The sequence below is a fragment of the Metopolophium dirhodum genome, chromosome 8 (genome assembly GCF_019925205.1).
Source record: "Metopolophium dirhodum isolate CAU chromosome 8, ASM1992520v1, whole genome shotgun sequence".
NCBI lineage: Eukaryota > Metazoa > Arthropoda > Insecta > Hemiptera > Aphididae > Metopolophium > Metopolophium dirhodum.
The window spans coordinates 4,471,074-4,492,185 of NC_083567.1; the positions used below are offsets into that span (position 1 = coordinate 4,471,074).

Sequence of the window (21,112 nt, forward strand, 5' to 3'; positions counted from 1 at the left end):
AGAAAGAGGATAAATGATAGTTTTCTACGGGGCCCATTGGACTTTAGTTTTTAATTTCGTAGCTTATAACAAACATAATAAAAAAAAAAAAAACAAAAGCTTGCGCAAATTGGTCGTATTAAAAATCTCAAATTATATGATTTAGAAATAGAATTTTGAAAATCCAAGTCCAATGCGACCTGCAAGGAGTGTTTCTCTCAAAAAAAAAAAAAAAAATTATCGAAATTGGATCACTATAAGAGGCGTGAGAGTTTTTCCTGTAAGGCATGTTTTTGAGCAAAAAACCGGTCACGCACTGCCCCTTAAAATTAAAATAATTATTATAGACTGCACGCCAATAATTGTTAGCATTTATCTCAAAATCGATTTTTTTTTTGTGGAGTGTTTCAATTGTAGTATTGATCACACGGCGTTTTGGTTATGCAAATTAGGTACATCGCTGTCGCGACTACATATTATTTTTTGTCACGCGTGCACCGAAAGTTTAGTTTTCGATGACGGTTGAAGCGTTGGAAAGCGATGTTTTTCCGTCCAGCAGGTGGTAAAGTGGGAATCCCCCAAAGTACCGTGCTGTAAAGTGGAAATCCCCAAAAGTACCGGGGGTAAAGTGGAATTCCCCAAAAGTACCGGGCGGTAAAAATGGTAAAATGGAAATCTCCAAGAGTACAGAGCTCAGATATCACGCGTATTCTCTGAACAAACAGACACTAAAATCTATACAACGGTCCTCATAAAACATAAACTTTTGGTTACATCTTATATTCATATCATATAACCTCCTTGCATGACGCGTAAATATTTTTCTTTCATGAAACTGTTTTCGTATAATAATTTGGTTGTTGCATAGATCCCCGCATCATAATGTATATTTACCTTCGCCTTGATTACATTTTTTTTATTCTTATTTTGTTTTAATATAATAATTATTATTTATACTGAAATCTATACCACGGTCCTTACAAAACATAAACTTTTGGTTACCTACATCTTATATTCAAATTATAACCTCCATGCATGGCGCTTAAAATAAATAAAACCAAATCGTTTCTTTCATGAATTATTGTTTTCGTAGAATAGTCTGGTTGTCGCATAGATCCTAGCCTGTATTACCTTTGCCGTGATGGCGCGATCAATGAACGCAGAGGCGTGACAAAAAATAGTGTCTGTGTGTGGCTCGTGCGGGAAGGCAATTTCAGTCTTGAGCGAAATGCGGCCGTCGACTGAAATAGTTCACTTCCCGCACTTGCCACACAATATACTATTTCGCCCCGACTGCACCGAAAGTTTGGTTTTCGATGACGGTTGAAGCGTTGGAAAGCGACAATTTTCCGTCCAGCGGGCGGTAAAGCGGGAATCCCTAATAGTGCCGGGTGGTAAAGTGGAAATCCCCAAAAGTGCTGTGCGCACATTACACGCGCGACGCTCGTACACCCTGCACAAACAGTCACTGAAATCTATACCACGGTCGTCGGTTCCTTACAAATTATAAACTTTTGGTTACAACCATGGTTGAAATATACAAGGTTATTGCACACATATACCCCTTCTCAATCAAACGTTTGATGATAAAAATAAAAATGGCGGCGTAAAGGGAGCCAATAATAATCAAGTATATATTATATGCACGGCATTTTGAATTTGTTAGCTATTGTCAGCGTATTTTTGATGATAAGAAAAATGTATATCTGTGATATCCCTTTACGCAGCCATTATTCTGAAAGGGATTCAGCTAACAATAATAAAAGTAATAAATAAGAATGAAAAAGTTCTAATTAAATATATTTTTTTTTTATTTTACGATGAAAAGGTTCTAATATTGTGGAACCTTTTTATACAAAACATTTTGTAAATTGTATTTTATTAACTTGTGTATCAACCAATACCGCAAATTATTATTATAATGTCGTGAATTAAACTAAACAAGTTGCTGCGTGCCTTAAAACTTTAATTTTCAAAAAATGTTGTTCAAGAAGTAAAATATTTGAGCTCAAACCTTAATACTGCTCTCCCGGACGATTTCATAAAAACGATTTAGAACCTTTTCATTCTAGACCAACGAGTATACAACACTCCGGTCATAGATGAATAATCGTGATAATACCCTACCCACAATAGCATTGTTGATATTTTAGTAACACTCATTATCATTATAATTTTTATTACATTATATTGGTCGAACAAATTTACAAATGACATATTAAAATAACATCAGTATGATAATAGTACACTTAAAATAATGTTTCGTCACACAACAAACGTTAAACGTCATTTATACCAAAGAAAATGTTATACAACGTATATGTATCATCATTTATCGTATATTAAATTATATAATAAGGCTATATTGGATGCGCGACACCGCGTGAAAATTTGCTCCCGAGACGCGTCTAGAGATCGGCTGTAAACTTTTTCGGACAATCTTGCGTGGATATCTGCAGCAGTTGGGCTTGCAAATGGCTTGACCGGTTGTCGGCGGTCAGCAGCTGCTGTTGGCTCGATAGTTCTGAAATAAACGCAAACGATGTAATAATATAGGCACAGCACGCGAATTTTAATTTATATTCGTATAAATAATGTAATATAGGATATTCCCTGACATATATATTATTTAATAATCGTTCAACAATATATATATATTATATATATATAGCTGACCTCTCAATCAACACCAAGTAATATTATAATCTTAATAATTTAATAAAATGTTTTCACAATATTTGTAGCGGTGGAAGACATAAGCGAGATAAGAAAATAAAAAGTTGTATAGTACGGAAGCGCCAAAATCCTAGATACCTAACTATATATTATTGAAATTTTTTTATAAGATCGACATTTAAAAAAAATAAACTATTATAACTAATAACAAATAACTGTTTGTATAAAATATTAATTTTGGCGCACATGATATGTCATTTTTGTACGTTTGGCGCTAATGTCATAATATAGCCATTTGTAGTAATTTGTATTTTATTTCTGGGCCATATGGTCTCAGAAATAAAATGAGGTGTAACGTGTGTCCATCAAAACAGGGTACACCGTATAATTAAATTATTCATATTTACTCAGTACCTTATAAATATTTTTAAATTCTGTTTGCAGGACATCAAACTAGACTATTGGACCATCAACCTCCAGCAGACAGAAATCTACAATATACCTATGTGTAGAGTATACTGAGTGATGTATATAGGTAACCGAGTTACAGTGTGTACCGAGTTTTCGCGGAAACGTGGTATAATATACACAGCAGACTCCAGTAACATAATAATAAATTTCATGTATAAAATATAATAATAAGTAATAGTAAATATAACAGTAGTGAGGCCAAATTAAAAAAAAAGTTTATTTAAGGATAATTAAAGTGAAATATTTAGAAAATTTCCTATAACGGTCGGTATCGAATCAGGATTAAGGGGACTTTTCGCGTCTATATTTAACGAGGAACAATGTCTCAGCCAATAATATGTATTCCCGTCGTCTTTAGACCCGTGTGTTAGTCTTAAATGATCATATTTAGTTTGTGTGTGACTGACCACGGGTTTAGGGGCTGACTGCGCATGCGCTATAGGTGCTGCGGTTACATCGCGATCATGACAGCAACACCAGCAGACATAAAAACGAAAAGCGTAATTGTTTGCTTAAAACGCGCTTCGTGTAGGTCTGTAGTCTGATTTTAATAACTTTTTATCGTTAAGAACACAAAGTCTTCTTACAGGGTGTATTTGCCTTTAATGCGGCGTTGCTAAAAAAACAAACAATGAACATAAAAAATATAAAACTTTGTGAAATTTGGACACGCCCAAACTCTTGTCATAATATAGCGTTCAAATATAGAGGTTTGAAAATCCAAGTTCTTCCTGTTTCTGACAAAATAAAAGTTATTAAAATCAATAAACGAAAAAGAACCACTCAAAGAAGTCTTCCTTTGACCACAAAAAAAATAAAATAAATGTTTTTATCCTTATTGGATCACTTTGCGAGACAGAAGAGTTTTTCCTGCAAGGCATGTTTTCGAACAAAGAGAACATCACACCCGCATGTGCAGACGTGAAGTTGTCACAGCGTCTTACAAAGGTACCTACTGCATGGCTAAATAACGCGTATATATAGACAATTTTAGAACGGTAGAACGAATTTTGCGTCGTCGTTAGCTTTAATATTATAGTGAATTGACCTATTATCAAAGTTAAAGGTAAGAATACATTATCTGTGTTTTGTATACAACGTTGATTTCTTTACGATATTTAAACATTTAAGCGAGTTTTGATGATGAGTATGTAAAATATTAAACTTTACAAATTACAAATTGAAATATCGTAAAAAATAACCGACGTAAAAACACGGATTATAAACATAACTTTAATTTTGATAATGGGTCAATACTAAATTCACTGTAGTATTATATTAGAGCAATACAACACAAAATTCGTTAATATATGTTGAACATTAATTGTAAGATGGTGACAACACACTTGGATGTGACGTGCTCTAATAATATTATTAATAATATTTTCGAACGATCCGAAAATTTAACTATACGATATATGCGCCAGATCTCCGAGACAAACCGTCACGGTATTGTTATTAGGTTTTACTTAGCATATTATTATACAGGGTGATTTTTTAAACATGCTCACCCCCTTTTTTCTCTTTAATAGTATGCTTATTCATATTTTGATTTTTAGAATTTTTTAAGTATACTTAAAAACCATTTTTTTTAAATTTATGATTTTTTCCCCACATATTAAGCAGTGTCCTGTAGCGATACAAACGTATGTTCTACGTATGAGAACCCCCTCTTTTACTGAAAACTATTTAGCGGATAATTTTCTTGAACATTTTGATGTATCTATATCAAAAATTCAAATGTGTAGTTTCTGAGTTATTAAAATGTTTATACCTACAAATGAGTATAAACCTGAAAAATGGTCTTACAAAAATATAAATTATATGTTATATTAAATGTATAGTATTTATTATATTTGGATAATTTTTAAAAATTATTTCTACTGAAGAATCAATAAAAATTACTTACATTTTTAAATTATCCAAGCCATCACTCTACTTAACCCATTACCATAGCCATATAATCCTTAGTACATAAAATTATAAATTATTCGTTCGAATTTAGATTTAGATACATCGAAATGCTCAACAAAATTATCTGCTGAATAATATCAAGTGAAGAAGGGGGGAGGTGGTTGGGCTCCTATTTTAAACACAGAAGTTTGTATTGTCACAGGATCATCCATGGTACAAACAATTTCAAGTATTCGAAAATATGGTCTTCAAGCGTATTTAAAAATTCCAAAATCCGGATTTGAATATATATGCAATATATACATAACCTTAGGCTTGAACGCAAAATACAAATAGAACTCGCATGCCTAAAAAATTACCCTATATAATACCTATGGTTTTATAAATATTGTAATCGAATAAAACGCATATAACGTAATGTTACCGCGGTATGATAGGCACAGGTGTTTTTTATGATATTGGAATGGTGGTTGGGGCGTAAATGATAACAATAATCTAGGTACCTATATCATTCATAATAATTAAAGAACAAAGGTGTTGCTGTTCAACAAACGAACCTGGACTACTTATATTTTAAAATAAATAATATTGTTACGTGTAACGCATAAACGTAGGTCAATTTTGACCGAAGTTTACCAAAAAAAAAACCGTAAAAAAATTCCGAAACCGCTCAGATTTTGAGTAAGTATGCAGACGCTATAATTATATTATAATTTCGCGCAGGACATAAGTGCGGTTCGTGTTATAGCAATATTACTGTATCGAACCTTAGAAGGTATAAACGTACGCGCGCTGTGGGATTTATAACCCGCGAATAAGCGTCTAACCAGGTTATAGGTAATAACCGTAATACATACATATTAGGTATATGCAGAGCTGCGATGATACAAGTCTGTGGCCTGTCCGTGCCGGGAGAAACCGAAATGCATTTCAATTTTTTTTCCCTGCCCATCGCGAGTCGTAACCCGATCACTCCACTTTGTGCGAATAAAAAATAGATATGATAATATTATATAGGTAGGTGTATTACACAATATTGAGCAATTTATCGCGTCGATTACACATGGCGGCGGCACTATAATGTATTATATAATATTCCGTAAAAATAAATACACCCGCACGTGAAGTCGATGGCCCCCGCGCACATAATTTTCCGTGTAAAATATTATGTAATAATAAACCGCCCTCGTTTATTGGCCACGGCAAACCGTTCACGATCCCGTCACAACTGCGCGATGATGTGGGTAAATAGTGTGCACGAAGTGTCAGGGTTTTCCTGAATTGATGTCATCGATTCATCATCGGGATACAAGTATAATACACTCATCGGTGAAGTGGGCCAAAATCGAAATATTTTCAGGATAACCATACACCCTGTGTCCACAGTTTAGTCGTTATTCGTCGACTGCCATGGTGGCGGATCTAGGGCTTAATTTTGTCGGTGGCATGGAGGGGGCGAAAGTACAAAAAGTACATACGTTTGCTACAAAATTGGCTAAACACACTATAAAACAAAGGGAAACTAAGGCCACTGACGACTCCTATCAGTGCCTGCTGGATATAATAATATCGGCCGGTATGCGCGTTAATACCTATTTCTACCTTCTTCTTCGTCATCTTCTTCTTCTTGCGGCTTTTACAACTCTAAAAGAGTTTTCACCACCAATCCGAAATTGCATCCCTGTCATCCCAACTGTCTCATATTTTTTAAATTCTCATATTTTTTAGGTATTGTTCCGATTGTTCGACTACATGGATCCGTATTTTCCTAGATCTTCCCCGAGGTCTCTAGGCATACGAGTAGTTTCCACTCTATTCCTGATTTGACTGTATTACCCTCCCCCATTCTCATAACGTGTCCAAACCATAGTACGTTTTTGAAATAGAATTGAAATTTCGCAATTTTCGACTTTAGTCCACTTTACCGATTAAATTATTCTAGTTACCTAAACAATGTTTAGTAAACATCCTGTAATATATATGCATCTTGAACTGCGTAATACTATAAGTTAAGGTGGGCAATGGGCATGTTATTATATTTATCTAACTCTCGTATTTTTTTGTGGTTATATATTTGCAAGGGGTAGAAGAAAAACACCTGGGTAAGAAATAATATTATATATTATATACCGGATGAGCCATCTTACTATTAAACTTTAAACGTTTTTGAAAATAATATTTTTTACGTTTTTTATTTGTATACGATCACTTTTTTAAATCATAATACATCCATTTTTATAATTATTTATCCCAAGCATAATATTTTTTCGAGTACTTAATTCCATATAAAAATCAAATTAGGAGTCGTATGTATTCAAAGCAATTATGAGCGGAGTGGAGTGGTACAACAGAGGTACCTCTCCAAATGATTGCCCACTACACCGATGATCTACTCGATGTTCGAAATTTGATTTTCATAAATCGAAATACTCCAAATGGTAATAATATTTTGCTTCGGAATATACAATTAGAAACGTATGTTGTCGCATTACAATAAGAGTACCAAACCTTAAAAATAGTAAAAATATAATTTTTTTCTCAAAAACGTTGTCTTGTTACCGCGGCCCACAGTGGTCCAAAACCCATTTTTAGCTGGCCAAAAATGCTAAATTTTAGTATTTAAATATTTTTATTACAGTATTTTCATGACAAATTAAAAATATGAGGTCAATCATTTGATTATTAAATATGATACAACCGTTTGATTTGAAATATATAGATTTTTAACAAATATTTTCAACTTATACGCTATAGAGGGTTATTATTTTTTTTCACTCTAAATGATTTATTAACATTTTTTTTTTCTTATTCACACTTATATTGTGTTGTTCTTAATATAATTCTGAAATAAATGTTTTTTTTTCATTTCTATCAACAGTAATGCAAAATTGGACACAAAAAACACGTTTTCCAGTGTTTTTTTCGGTTATTGAAGAACATTACTAAAAATAACGCAATTTTACGGACTATTGAATACGTACATTTTGTAGAAAAAGTTGTCGGCAATAAATTAAAAAAAATAAATTTTGCGCCAAATTGCTTTTGTAATGTACCTGTCTAATTTTCCTAAAATAAAGTTAATTACTTACTTTTGATAAAAATAAGATTTCAGACAAATGTTGAAAAAAAAAATGTTCGAAAACGTTGGCGCCGTCTGAATTTTAACGGAGAGTGTCTTACGTCAGATGGGCCACCCCGTATCATAGCAGTAATAACGACGGGACGAAAGGAGTAAAAATACAGTCGCGATTACAAAAGTGTGTGCAGTCACCGAGGTACACACAACAAACGCTGGCTATTATACCCCTCCGTGAGCACAACTGCAAAATAATAATGTATTATTACCGCGAGATCGAGCATACGAGCGTGCACAGTTTTCCGTTCGTTAAAAAAAGAAAGACCGAATTCCCTTTTTACGTATAATGTATTGTGTGCTTAAAATGCGTACACACGGCACACTTGAAGTATTTACAAGCGTATAGTGCAATCAAGACAAGATCTATACACATATTATAGCAGCTGACTATTATATAACCGACTGCGCGGGTCGTCGAGTTTTGGCTTCCGGGCGATGAATATTTAATTCAATCAATATTGTTTTGTTCACACGAATCATAAAAAAAAAACCGGCCAAGTGCGAGTCGGACCATTATAATCCATAAGCATGTTGGCAACACTGCTTGTATTATATATCCTAGGTTTTTTAGTATTTTTTGTTATAGCGGCAACAGGAATACTTAATCTGTGAAAATTTCAACTGTCTAACTTTCATGGTTCATGGGATACAGCCTGGTGACAGACGGACGGACGGACGGACGGACAGCGGAGCCTTAGTAATAGGGTCCCGTTTTACCGTACGGAACCCTAAAAACGCTTAACGTAGGTAACTATTATTATTGTACCTACACGCGGGCTGCACCTTTAAAGTGTATACAACACCAACCATAGGCGTGATCTGGGGAAATTTTTTTTGATGGGGGGGGGGGGGGGGTAAAACTAAAAATCTATAAAGTAAAATGACACTATTGCTCACTCGGTTAAGCATCTGATTGAACATTTTCATTTCGTTATTCCGTCTCTACCTCTCTACCTTGTCTTACAAATTAACATTTATAATTATTTGATAATATATGAGTTTTTTTCCGCGTTCTGAAGTACCTAAAAATAACCGTTTAAAGTTTTCTACTATTATAATTTATAAACACTATAATAATATTCCACTATTACCGCTATATCCACCAAACAGGTGAATTATTTGAAGACGGCTCATCCAAAAATTACGACTTTATAGGCAATATCAATAATATCGTATTTAACAGCTTGGTCGCTATAATATAAGTATACAATAATATGGACAGTTAAAATAAACGAAAACTTCAATCAAAAAATCGTTCGCAATCATAACACCGAGATCACGACACCGCAGTTTCTTTTTAACCTCTGACTTGGGGGTGGATTGCCAAGAACAACAGGTTGAGACATTACTTTTTTAGAGAATGTTTTGGGGATTGTTTAACGACTATAATAATAATATAATGTATAGTAACAAGTCGCGAATGAAAGATTTTATGGCTGTTTTCAGAAACAATCACTCGTTGTTTTCATTTGCAAGTCTACATAAAAACTGTGAATGGTGTGACATAAGTTGCTGCATAATATAATAATATTTTACTGTTATATGAGTATGTACTTGAATAATAATTTTATCCAACCAAAAATGCATTTCACGCTTATACGTACATAATACGTACCTACTTTATGGTCTATACTCGAAATTATATATATAGAAAAAACCATAAATATCGACCACTGTAGGATAACTAATACAATACATTATAGACTCAGTGATTTGTTCACTATTTTTTAGTGATCTAGAAAAGTTTTTTAAACATTTTCTTACAAATTTTGAGTTCATTAAAAAATAAAAGACAACATTTTCGTCATTTGTTATGTTTTACTTTTTAGAATGGCCACATACATATATTTTACATTTAATATTCCAAAGCGGACTTTATTTTCTAGAATAAATCTGAATTCTTTTTATATATAAAAATCGAATTTAGAATGAGTAGTTAATTACCTATATGTATTATACAAGTATTTACAGTTTTGATGAACGGAGTGGAAAGGGACATAGGAGTATCTCTCAAAATGTATTTATCGACTGCTCCGCTCATCGAATACATTAAATACTATTATAATTTATAACTATAATAATTGACTAAATGTTTAAAATTTGATTAAAATACGTCAAAATTAAACAGAAATAATCTGTTTTGTAGTACGATGTTTAAACTTTAATATATATATTGTCATTCAAAAAAGTAAAACTTTTCAAAAACGATAATTAGATACAAAATACGCGTAGAAAAAATATAATAATAATAATAATAATTTTTATTTTTTGCAAATAAGAATACAATACATTTCAAAGATAAGACAATTGACAGTATGCAACACTCCTTGTAAGCACAGCTTGTATCGGGAGAGTAGAATCCGGATCATAATTTAAATATACCTACATGTAACTATGCCAAAAATGTCAGAAAGAATAAACAAATTTAAGATTAAGCAAGGTGTCAAAATTTAACAAAATACAAGTTAAGATTTGTTTAAATAATATCGAAGTTAAGATTATACAAGAAAAAATTTTGATTCCTTAACATTTTTTAAGTTAAATATTAACACTTAATTTTTTACATAAATTTGATCCTACATTTAAAGTACAATGACAGCCAAAAGTTGTATTACTATTAGAAACAATACTAGTATTACTTTTATATCTGGTATTCTAATCATGATTTACATTGGTCAATAGATGTTTATGTTTATATAATAGTAATAATACATTGGTACAAAACTTTGATAAAATATTTTATACCAATGTATTTTTACTATTATATATGTATAAACATAAACATCTATTGACCAATAATCATGATTATAATACCAGATATACAGATAATACTAATATTGTTTAATGTTTTTTGAAAAATGTTGTCTTGTAATATTAGAGGTTTTTCTAATTATGTGAAAATACATTTTTGAGATGACGAGCGTGTTTGCTATTAAAATAGAACCGTTCTGCGTGTTTACCGTATAATAGTGTATAGAAGATAGTATATTCAGTTTTATAAAAAAAATTCTCCCGCTGTACACACGCAGCAGCAGCGTAACTGTAGTTTGCGGAAATACAGTTTTGAATTTCGGAAAAATGTGCATTTTATACCCCGTTACCCGCTGGTTTTTCGAAGTCATCGTGGAAATTTGTTAGATACACCTATATCATCAACGGTGATAGCAGGTCGTTACAGATTATCGTTACCGTGTTGCCTACACGTCGATTATGTTATATTCGAAATCTTATATTATAAAAGAAAACAATATAATATTTAAAAACCCCAATTTCAGCCGCTATAGAATAACTCAACGTATTGAGTTATTCTCGCACACATCGTAACTCGTCCGCAGACGAGCTGCACCGGAGGTCGTATAACCTGCTGTCGTCGCGGTGCTCGTCTGTTCGGGTGGTGGCGACGATCCTTGTTTCCAGTTCGCGTGCAACAGGTCTGTGGACTTGAGGTTGGGCGTTTCGAAATCCGGGAACTGCACGTGTTTCCTGGAACCCCTGCGTGAACCAGAGGACGTCCCACCACCTGCCGCCAACACCACCGAACCCGCGGTCGCGGTAACCGTGGTCTTCGTGGGACTCTGCGTGGGCGACGCCGGCTGCAGTGTGGCCGGTCGCCTGGAACTCAGGCAACTGGTGCCCGTCGGCTGGCACGTGTACCTCACCGGCGATATCTATACACATGGTAATCACATTAAATTTATTACTGTCGAGTTGAGAGAACATATATGCTTATAAGTATATACAGACAGAGTTAGGATTGTGTGGTGGGTCGTAGATAGGATGGGTACATCTTCTGAAGGTATATACAATTTTCAAAAAAAAGAACGACACTTAAAATAATTTTCAAAAAGCCCAAAAAATAGATTATACAATATGAGTTATCGTAACACGTAGACATTGCGATTTATAGCGGCACGATCGAGCGTGCACAACTACAGTTTTATAACATTCAATTTTCTATAAACCTAAATATAGTACCGAACCATCTTATTTTATTCTGCACTATTATAGTCATAAATGAAAGCTTTAAACCGCGAATCACCTATAATTAATACGTCGCGAGTTGTATAAATAATACACTTACAACTATGTTATTTAGTAATACCTATACGATATTATAACTCGGACGACTATAATAGAAACGGGAATGTAATGACCCAAAAAGCTCAAGAAAATTCCCATACTTGCGTCCTAAAAGTTTTAAATATTTTCATTTTTAATAATTTTAAACAAAAAAAAAACCATTTATACAGGTATATATGTTTAAAAAGTACCTACGTTTAAAAATTTGAAAATATTGTTAAAAATATTATATTCAATAGACAATATTAGTATTTTTAAGATGAAAATTTAACGACTTTATAATGGGGTTTCGACTTTTCAATGATTATCGCTTTGTTCGACTATTAATTAATATATAGTTTAATATTATTTAAAGTTCCAATCGCTTATTGTTTTACAACTTGCGCACGATGAAACCTATATACAGTATACAGCCAAGAGCATATTCGCAACTAGAATTTATGAACGCGAATGGTCACGTAAAAATCTTGAAATAAAATTAAAAATATCGACATTTTGTGTACAATGTATTTAATCGAGTTTATCGCAATGCGACACAATACGAGTGGGTTTGATATCTGTGTAAATATGCGAAATGTTGTGTACCTATATATACTCTGGAACCTATATACACCGGCTCACAGTCATTACCTATATACTTGCCTACTATACAGTACGAACGTGCCTTTTCACGACGCACAATTATTATTATTATTATTACGAAGGTACAAGTTTACAGTGACGCTGTTCCAATACTAATCGTTTTTCTGAATAAACAACAAACTTGCCGCAAACCTATACACTGGCGTGTATTTGCGTCTACAAATGTACTTTGTACGGAACACACAACGAAACAGATTATTAACATATACTGCAGTTCAAATACAATAATAGTGAAAGTTTAAATTAAACCTAACTCGATATTTATCGTGGCCTGTGCGTTACACGACAAACCCCCCTTCCCCCTTTAATTATTATACAATTTTTCGTATCGTTCGAAATGCATCATTTCATTTGTGAAAATAACGTTATAAACGTTTGATTTTCGTGGTATGATAATCCCCATGTCTACGTCTCGCAAGTTTTGTGGCGAAATAAAGCGACATAGCTAGGTATCGATTATTTATATTGGGCATTACTTTCTGTTCTGGAAAAAGTTTAAAGTAAATATTATTATGGTCAACGAAATTTTCCACAGTGTATTCAAAAATGTGAACGATCTCTTTCGGAACCGCATAAATAGTATCAGATGGGAGAGGGTCGGTAAATATTCGTGCTAAATCATAAATACCTGTACAATAACAAAAAAAGAAAAAACAAAGCGCAATTAATATACAATACCTGATATTATTATGTTTAAATGCGCAGAAACTTGGGCTTAAAATGTATGATTATACTTTAAATAATATTATAATAAGGTTTTTTTTTTGTTAGATTACATGCTAAGTACACCTACTGTACATAAAGTATTGAACATAATACGATTCGTATTATTTTTATGATGGAAAATAATATATGGATTTATATCACAAAGGAACTCTGACAATTTCGTTAGAATTTTACGATTCGGGAGTAGGTACCAGTATGGAGATTTAGGTGTATTAAATTTGTATTCGAAATAAAACCTAAAAACCTAATAATATTTACTTTGTTAGATTAAGTGAAATCCCAAAAGAATTATAATACAACGATTTGTATATGTTCACCCAAACACTAAAATAAATATAAATCGTGGCGCAATAAAATACATTAAATTAGAAAAGAAATGCAGTGGCATATAAAAGTGTGCATTATGCATGACAATAAACATAAATTCTAACCGAAACCACATAATTAATTCTCGTTTACACCTTTTGTATTTTATACAATTTGTATAATTATATAACAAAAAGTTAATGTAGGTAGTAGGTACCTATATTTAAAATTGTATAATTAAAATTTGGGATTTATATTTGTTTGACCTTTGGTATACTGTCATGAAAAATAATTATGCGTTTAAAAATATTTAACTTTGTGTGGATAAGTTTTGAAGGGAATAAAGTTTCACCGTAATATTCGTTCGAAACGTTTTTAAACCATAGAAATAAACGATATATGTGCACAACTATAATCTATATAATATTATATTTAACACAATATCAACTTTTGTTTTAATGTACCTATAACATTTATAAGTAATTATAAACTTTTAGAGTTAATATGCTTTGAATGTTTACCTTCAAGGTTTGTTCAAAATGGGCAGTACCTCTGCCCGCCATTAGTTCTTGATATTGCGATATCACACAAAGTACCGCGTACAGCTATAAAATACAAAATAATTATATTATTGTAAACGATATTTCCTACGGGCTACGATCGTATAATATTTTAATTAATTAATATATAAAAATCTCGTGTTACGGTGTAAGTGTACGAACTCCTCCGAAACGGCTTGACCGATTTTAATGACATTTTTTTTGTATATTTGGTAGGCATGAGAACAGGTCGTAAAGTATTTTTCACCATCCTAGGTCCAACCCGGGGAGGTGCTCAAATGGGGATTTTGGGGTTTATGGTGGATATTTTTGTTTATAAATGGTCGCTAATGGTTGTAGGAGAAATAATTAGTAGAAATTAGTAGTTATTTATTATTGGTGGCCGGCCATTGGTTTTCGGGAAGATCAGGTACGAGCGTGCATCAAACTAAATTTTTGAACATAGCCTATCAGAGAAGGTAAGTTGCACTCATTGCAGTGAGTGACACCTAAAAGGAGTTGAACAATCATAATTTTTTTAAGAGTTGCCATTTTTACGGGCAACAAAGTGCACGGGATCAGCTAGTATTATTATACGTCATATTATATTATTGGTCATCGGAGAAAGCCGGTGGAAGACATGAGAGCTATAAGCTTATACGTTATACGAACTATAAAATAATATGCAGTTGAACTATTGGCATCTAAAAGACCAATATTATGTTGCTCATTGCTCAGTTATTACTTCATATCATCATAGGACTTGATGTCTTATCAAAATTACAAAGCAAAAACACATTTATTTATGAATTATTTTCTTTGAAGCTGGAAATTAAGGACATCTCATGAGGGCATTATTTTAAAATGGAAGAAATTAGTAGAATACAATATCTGTAAATATAGCCGAGAAAACTGAAAATGATTTAAAATTGAAATTACACATATTACCTATACAATATAATATAGAGGTCATATGAATCTGGAATATAGGTACATGGGATAGGTATATATATTTATTATAATAGTTGCTTATAGTATTGCATAAGTGTTTAGTTGTATATGATTATGATCATAAATGTATTTTACATAATATTATAAATTATAATAGGTATATACATTTGTGTAAAAATTAAAAACATATACCTACCTAGGGTACCTACACGATTTTTTAAAATTAAAAATAATATACAAATTAAAATAGATCATCAATATAATATACACGTATTGTCATTGAGTATATAGGTAATATTATATACTATTGACAGTTCTGATGAACCAATTCATTACGTATCATAACACAGACAAGATGGTCTCTCTATACTGTATAATATTATACTCAATGGTCTTATATTATTAATTAACAGCTCAGTGCTTTAATATTATTAACAGTTATTATATGTCCGGTCGATAGAGTATAATACGCCTACGCGCCGTCATCGTACACGACGATTGGAAAACTGATTACTATCGCTGATATCGTATAATATATTTATATATTTTTTTATTATTATTTATTAAAGCCTCGGAACGAGGCCTCAAGCTGCAACGATTTTATAAAGGTTCACATTTGATCTTAAATTAGGTACATTAATATTAATATAGGTACAAGTTGTAACGCACAGAAGATTGATTAAATTGGTCTTAATTATAAAGGTTATTGTGTTATATATAATATATTATGTTGGCTGCGGATGAGGGACTTCTGGAAGGTTAGGTTTGTCCGGTGCTCCGGTGCTCTTATAGTTCTGATGTCAACAGGTAGTAAAATATTATACGTCCATCACGTGAAAATACGTGAAAATGTATTTCGTAACTGCATTGTTATGTAGGTAAATACTATAATGTAGGTATACGAGAACTTGAGTGTAAGTATTGGAGCGGTCTAAGGGAGGATCTTGACAGGCGCCTAGGCCACCCCCAGCTGTTGAGGACATGTCGGCCATTCTCTGCGGCCCTGCCTTCGAGGACTTGCCGCTGGATCACTCAGTGAGGGCCGATGTTCTTTACAACGCGGAGGAGACGTTCAGGATTTTTTACAAGATAGTTGAAGAGATCTTGACTCGCAAAGAAGAGGAAGAGAGGGCCAGACAGGCGGATGAAGCCTAGCGGACAGGCTATGAAGGAGGACCGCTGACTGAGGGGCAATCTGGAACGCGATGTCAAGGGACGCAGACTCCGGTCGGCCCGAGAAACCGGCTCGGCGGCTCAACAAAGACTATAGTATCTGATAATAATGTATTCATGTTTGTAATTATTCATTATTTTCAGTGCACAATAAACGACGGTGACGCTGTCGAAGTAATGCGCAAGCAGTCCCGGCAGCGTCGTCGATAACAAGAAAAAAAAAAAAAAAAAAAGAAGGTATACGAGAACTCGTAGTTAACGTCAGTATTATAATATACAGGTAATAACATTATCGTTTTGACTGTTTTGAGGGTTTACCACGCATCGCGTCATGCAGCCCGGGGTGGTTAAAACCTATGCCGTTTTTGGTTGACATACCCACAGTTTAGATACGCGTAGATGTTATCATATTATATATTAAGTATACCGTGGAGGGGGTGAGTGTTAGGGCAGCTCGGCGCCTCAGAGCGTGAGTAGGCTGATTAAATATTACGCACGAAGGGTACTGCGTAGTTTCCAACTATCGGTGGGTCGGTGGGTGGCGTGGGTGGGTTGGTTGACGCGAAAAGCGCTGGGTAATCATTGGAATTGTGTGCCTGTGTGTATGTGCCACACCGTTGTGAGAAACTCAACGTGGGCGTTATTATTATTTTTTAATTCTATGCCGAGCGGAAAGCTATTGGTTTATAATAATGATATTGTTATTGTGTATTATATAGAGGTACCTACGCGTGTACATAATAATATTTTATCACAATAATTTTTTTCTCTCAGAACAAACTCCTCCGAGTGGAAAACACATGCCCCAGCAATTTCATGTACAATAAATTACTATATATATATATATTATAGGTACATAATTAGATCGATAATATTATAATGCTTTGGTCGCGTATATTATGTATAATAGTTTCAGTGAATAAAAAAAATGCTACGAAAAAAAAACTTCATCATAGAAACACCTTCACTCAGAAACACGGTTCTGCGAACAATTTTAACGATTATATCGGTATACCTATACAGTGTGCAGAGTTTTCTGGGTAAGTGCACCTATTTTTAATGGAGGATGATATGGAAAAACTTACTAGAAAGATATGGCCACGGAGTTGTATGTAACCCTCACCCTCCCCTCCGAGTCACAAAAATAATAATAGAATATACCTACATCGTGTCTCAATAAGTATAACATTTTTTATAATTCCTCACATTTTAAAAACTGTCATTTTTTTTATAAAAGTATACACATTTTTCTCAATTTCTGAGCCATACGACACATCAACAACGTAATTATTAGTATATTTGTTAGATAACAGCATATAATATGTATATGAATAAATGTAAAATAAATGTAAACATTGCCTGCTTTATAAATGGCGGCCGACTTCAACCTTGGTCACAACTGTAGCATAAAGACGGCTCTACTATTGTTGTATATGATGGTCACGTTAAAGCAAATTTACTGCTTACTCCAGTCATGTGATAATGTTTTTATCAGAAAGGTTTCACTCTTTTCATACATAAAAAATATGTACTGTGGCTTTGGTGTGACGCGGTGTCTGGCTTCAGTCACTGATGTACTCTGAGTGCCAGCACTGGCCGGTGGCACTTGTTCCCGGATGGGTGACCACCCGGGTTTTTAGTGGAAAATCCTTGCCACACGTCATACACGTGTTCTAAACCAACCATACCCTCCCCCATTGTAATAAAACCTACTAAACGACCCAGGATAATAACCTCAGATTAACCTTATTTAATGAAAATAAAAATGTACTACCAGTAATCGACGTAGATACACGGCGGTATAGTGGTATAACAAACAGTACCGGATTGTTCGGTACAAATTTGTTCCTATATGATAACTATATTATCGGAAACTAACAAACATTGAGCTGTATCGATGTGATACATAATCGAAATTTTTTAAAAAATCCATAAATTGCTTTCAGTATTGTAGCCACGTTATTAATTATTATAGTTCGCAGTCAACGTCTGTTTGAACCACCAAATACAATACACCATTATTATTATAAGATATATAGATGACCTTGCCATGATCATTTTTTAAATATTTATAATAGGTTAACAGCTATATATATATATATAGGTGTACAACGGTAACCATAATTTATATTTTTAATGATCAATTATAATAGTGTTTGAGTTCAAAAATCAACTACATCCTTTCCATGAAAAAAATCATTTGATCGCGACCGTACCACCTAAAAGTCGACTAAAGAGAAGATATTATCAGCTACGTTTATTGTTTACAAAACGTACAGACAATCCAATACGCGAGTAAAAATGACAAAGTATGTGTGGGGTGATTTTCGTACAGGTTTAATCATTTTCGCTGCAGAAATGCAGTGGTAATAAAAATATGTCAACCTATATACCTACACTGCGGTAGATATTTTTAGGTTGATCGTTTATTTACGACCCAGAGAAATATCGCCACCACACGGGTATTATATAATATATATTATAATAACATTGCATATTATTATGCACGTGTCCACGCCTGCCGATATACGTAATGTTATAATATTATGATATAGTGGTTGAATCCGACCTTTCTTCTATATATAATTATTTTAATTTCCGATCGAATATTAAAGTACTAAACAACAATAACAGTTTCCCGAGACCGTTGCAAATGTTCCGACGCTGTAATTTAATTTATTCGGTTCGGTATCGACACGTCGCCACCGCCGATGGTACATAAAATCGAATCATCTTACCCGATGTTTATTTCGTATGTATACCTACATAATACACTTAGAAACAATATGTTACTATAACAATATTATGTTTAATGCGTAAAACGTCGCTGTAATATATATTTCAATATTTCTAGAAATATAGTGGGGGGGAGGGTTAAAAACTAATAACTGTTGACAAATTTTATCTGAAAATGTTTTATTACTTTAATAATAAACATTTTGTTATTATTTAACAATTTTTGGGGGAAAATATAAATAATTCAATAAATCCTATACATTTTAGTAAAATATTGACAAGCTGCTTATAGCTGCCCATTTATTTAAACATGGGCAAACTGGTAAAGTAAGATTAGGAGTTCGAGAAACTCGATAAAAAGTCTGATTTTTAAGAGTGTCCCTTTATTTTAATTAATAATATGTAATTATAGACTCAAATTACATTTATTTTATATAAATAAAAACAAGACGCTATCCAAAAATGATAATGGGTACCGATATAATTATAATGGAAACCGTTGTCTTCAAAATTAAATCTATGTGAATTATAAATAATATTATATAAATGTAAATATTCTATTAATTTTCTTGATAATATGTCTAATACTCTAATGTACACGGCTTTATTTATTTTTATAAAATAACTGCTGTACAGTAGGTTACAAGTGGGTCAATGTAATGGATGATGTTAAATTTGAATCAAATTATGTAATATCATCGTATACAAAAAAGATTCTGAGTGAAGACGGTCAGTCAGCCTATGATATATTTGATGATATTATTGTGAATAAAGTAATTTATGAGGAACTTTGATTTAGATTTTTAATCATGAGCTATAAAAGTTTAATATTTCAAAAATGTTTAACTACAAAATCATTTTTTAATTTTAAATTTGATATATTTTGTCAAAATTCTAACTTAAAATGCTTATAAAAATATATTGTAACAATATATCAGGAGCCTTGTATTAAATTATACTGACTTTACAATGAAATTATTTTTTTTCATAAAATAGTAAAATGTCTTTAAAAGTGTAATGTATCATAATCATATTAATATATTATTATGCGTACCTGCGTTTGGGAATTGGATATTTATACATAATATTATAATATTATGAGTATAATAGTGAATGAAAATAGGGTTTTACATTGCTCGGTCGATCTGTAATATTATTTTGAAAGCACAAAAGCCATTAATTGTAAGCAATTTATTTTATGGGTCGTGGGATATGATTTGATAAGTATAATATAAAAATAAAAACCAATTATCACTATAATTACAGTTTGTTACAATTTGATTAGTAAGGTTTTAGCAGCTGTAATTAATCATACAAACTGAAATTAATAAAATATAACGATGTCTAATCCAAAACATATAATTCATAGTATCTATAATATAATATAATATGTAGGTAAACAAAAAGGAACTATAAATTTATTTTTATCAGTGTATTCTAGATTTTTTGTAACTTATCTTATTATTTAATTACTTAAATTAGTACTAAATATTTTACATTTAATTAATTTATGATTGTGAAAAATGAATAATTCACTTGGATGAATATAACATTATTGAATTGTTTAAATCGATTTAAATTGAACATTACGCTACAATAGTCTTAAATTGAATTTCTGGAATAAATTAATTTCGAAACATATATTTTTCATGTAAATGAAAAGAAACGTAGAACACAATAAATACTAATAAACATTATTCATGAAAGTATTTAAAATATTTATCATAAATGTTTATTAAATGTGTTTAGTAAAAGAGCCACTGTAGAATTTTCTACGGTAATT

The 21,112-nt window shown here is 32.5% G+C and overlaps 1 protein-coding gene across 2 annotated transcripts in view; it reads right to left on the reverse strand.

The window, feature by feature from the left end:
* Window positions 1-1,907: 1,907 nt before the first annotated feature.
* LOC132950908 (uncharacterized) overlaps window positions 1,908-21,112 on the reverse strand; it is a 164,916-nt gene continuing 145,711 nt past the window's right edge. The window contains exons 7-9 of one of the 2 annotated variants that reach the window (XM_061022524.1): window positions 14,452-14,535; window positions 11,538-11,844; window positions 1,908-2,503 (exon numbers count right to left, since the gene is read on the reverse strand). In XM_061022524.1, coding sequence (XP_060878507.1) covers window positions 2,388-2,503; window positions 11,538-11,844; window positions 14,452-14,535 — 507 coding nt within the window. In that variant the 3' untranslated portion in view covers window positions 1,908-2,387. Of the gene's footprint in view, window positions 2,504-11,440; window positions 11,845-14,451; window positions 14,536-21,112 lie in introns of both variants that reach the window. The other variant, XM_061022525.1, reaches the window with a different exon arrangement.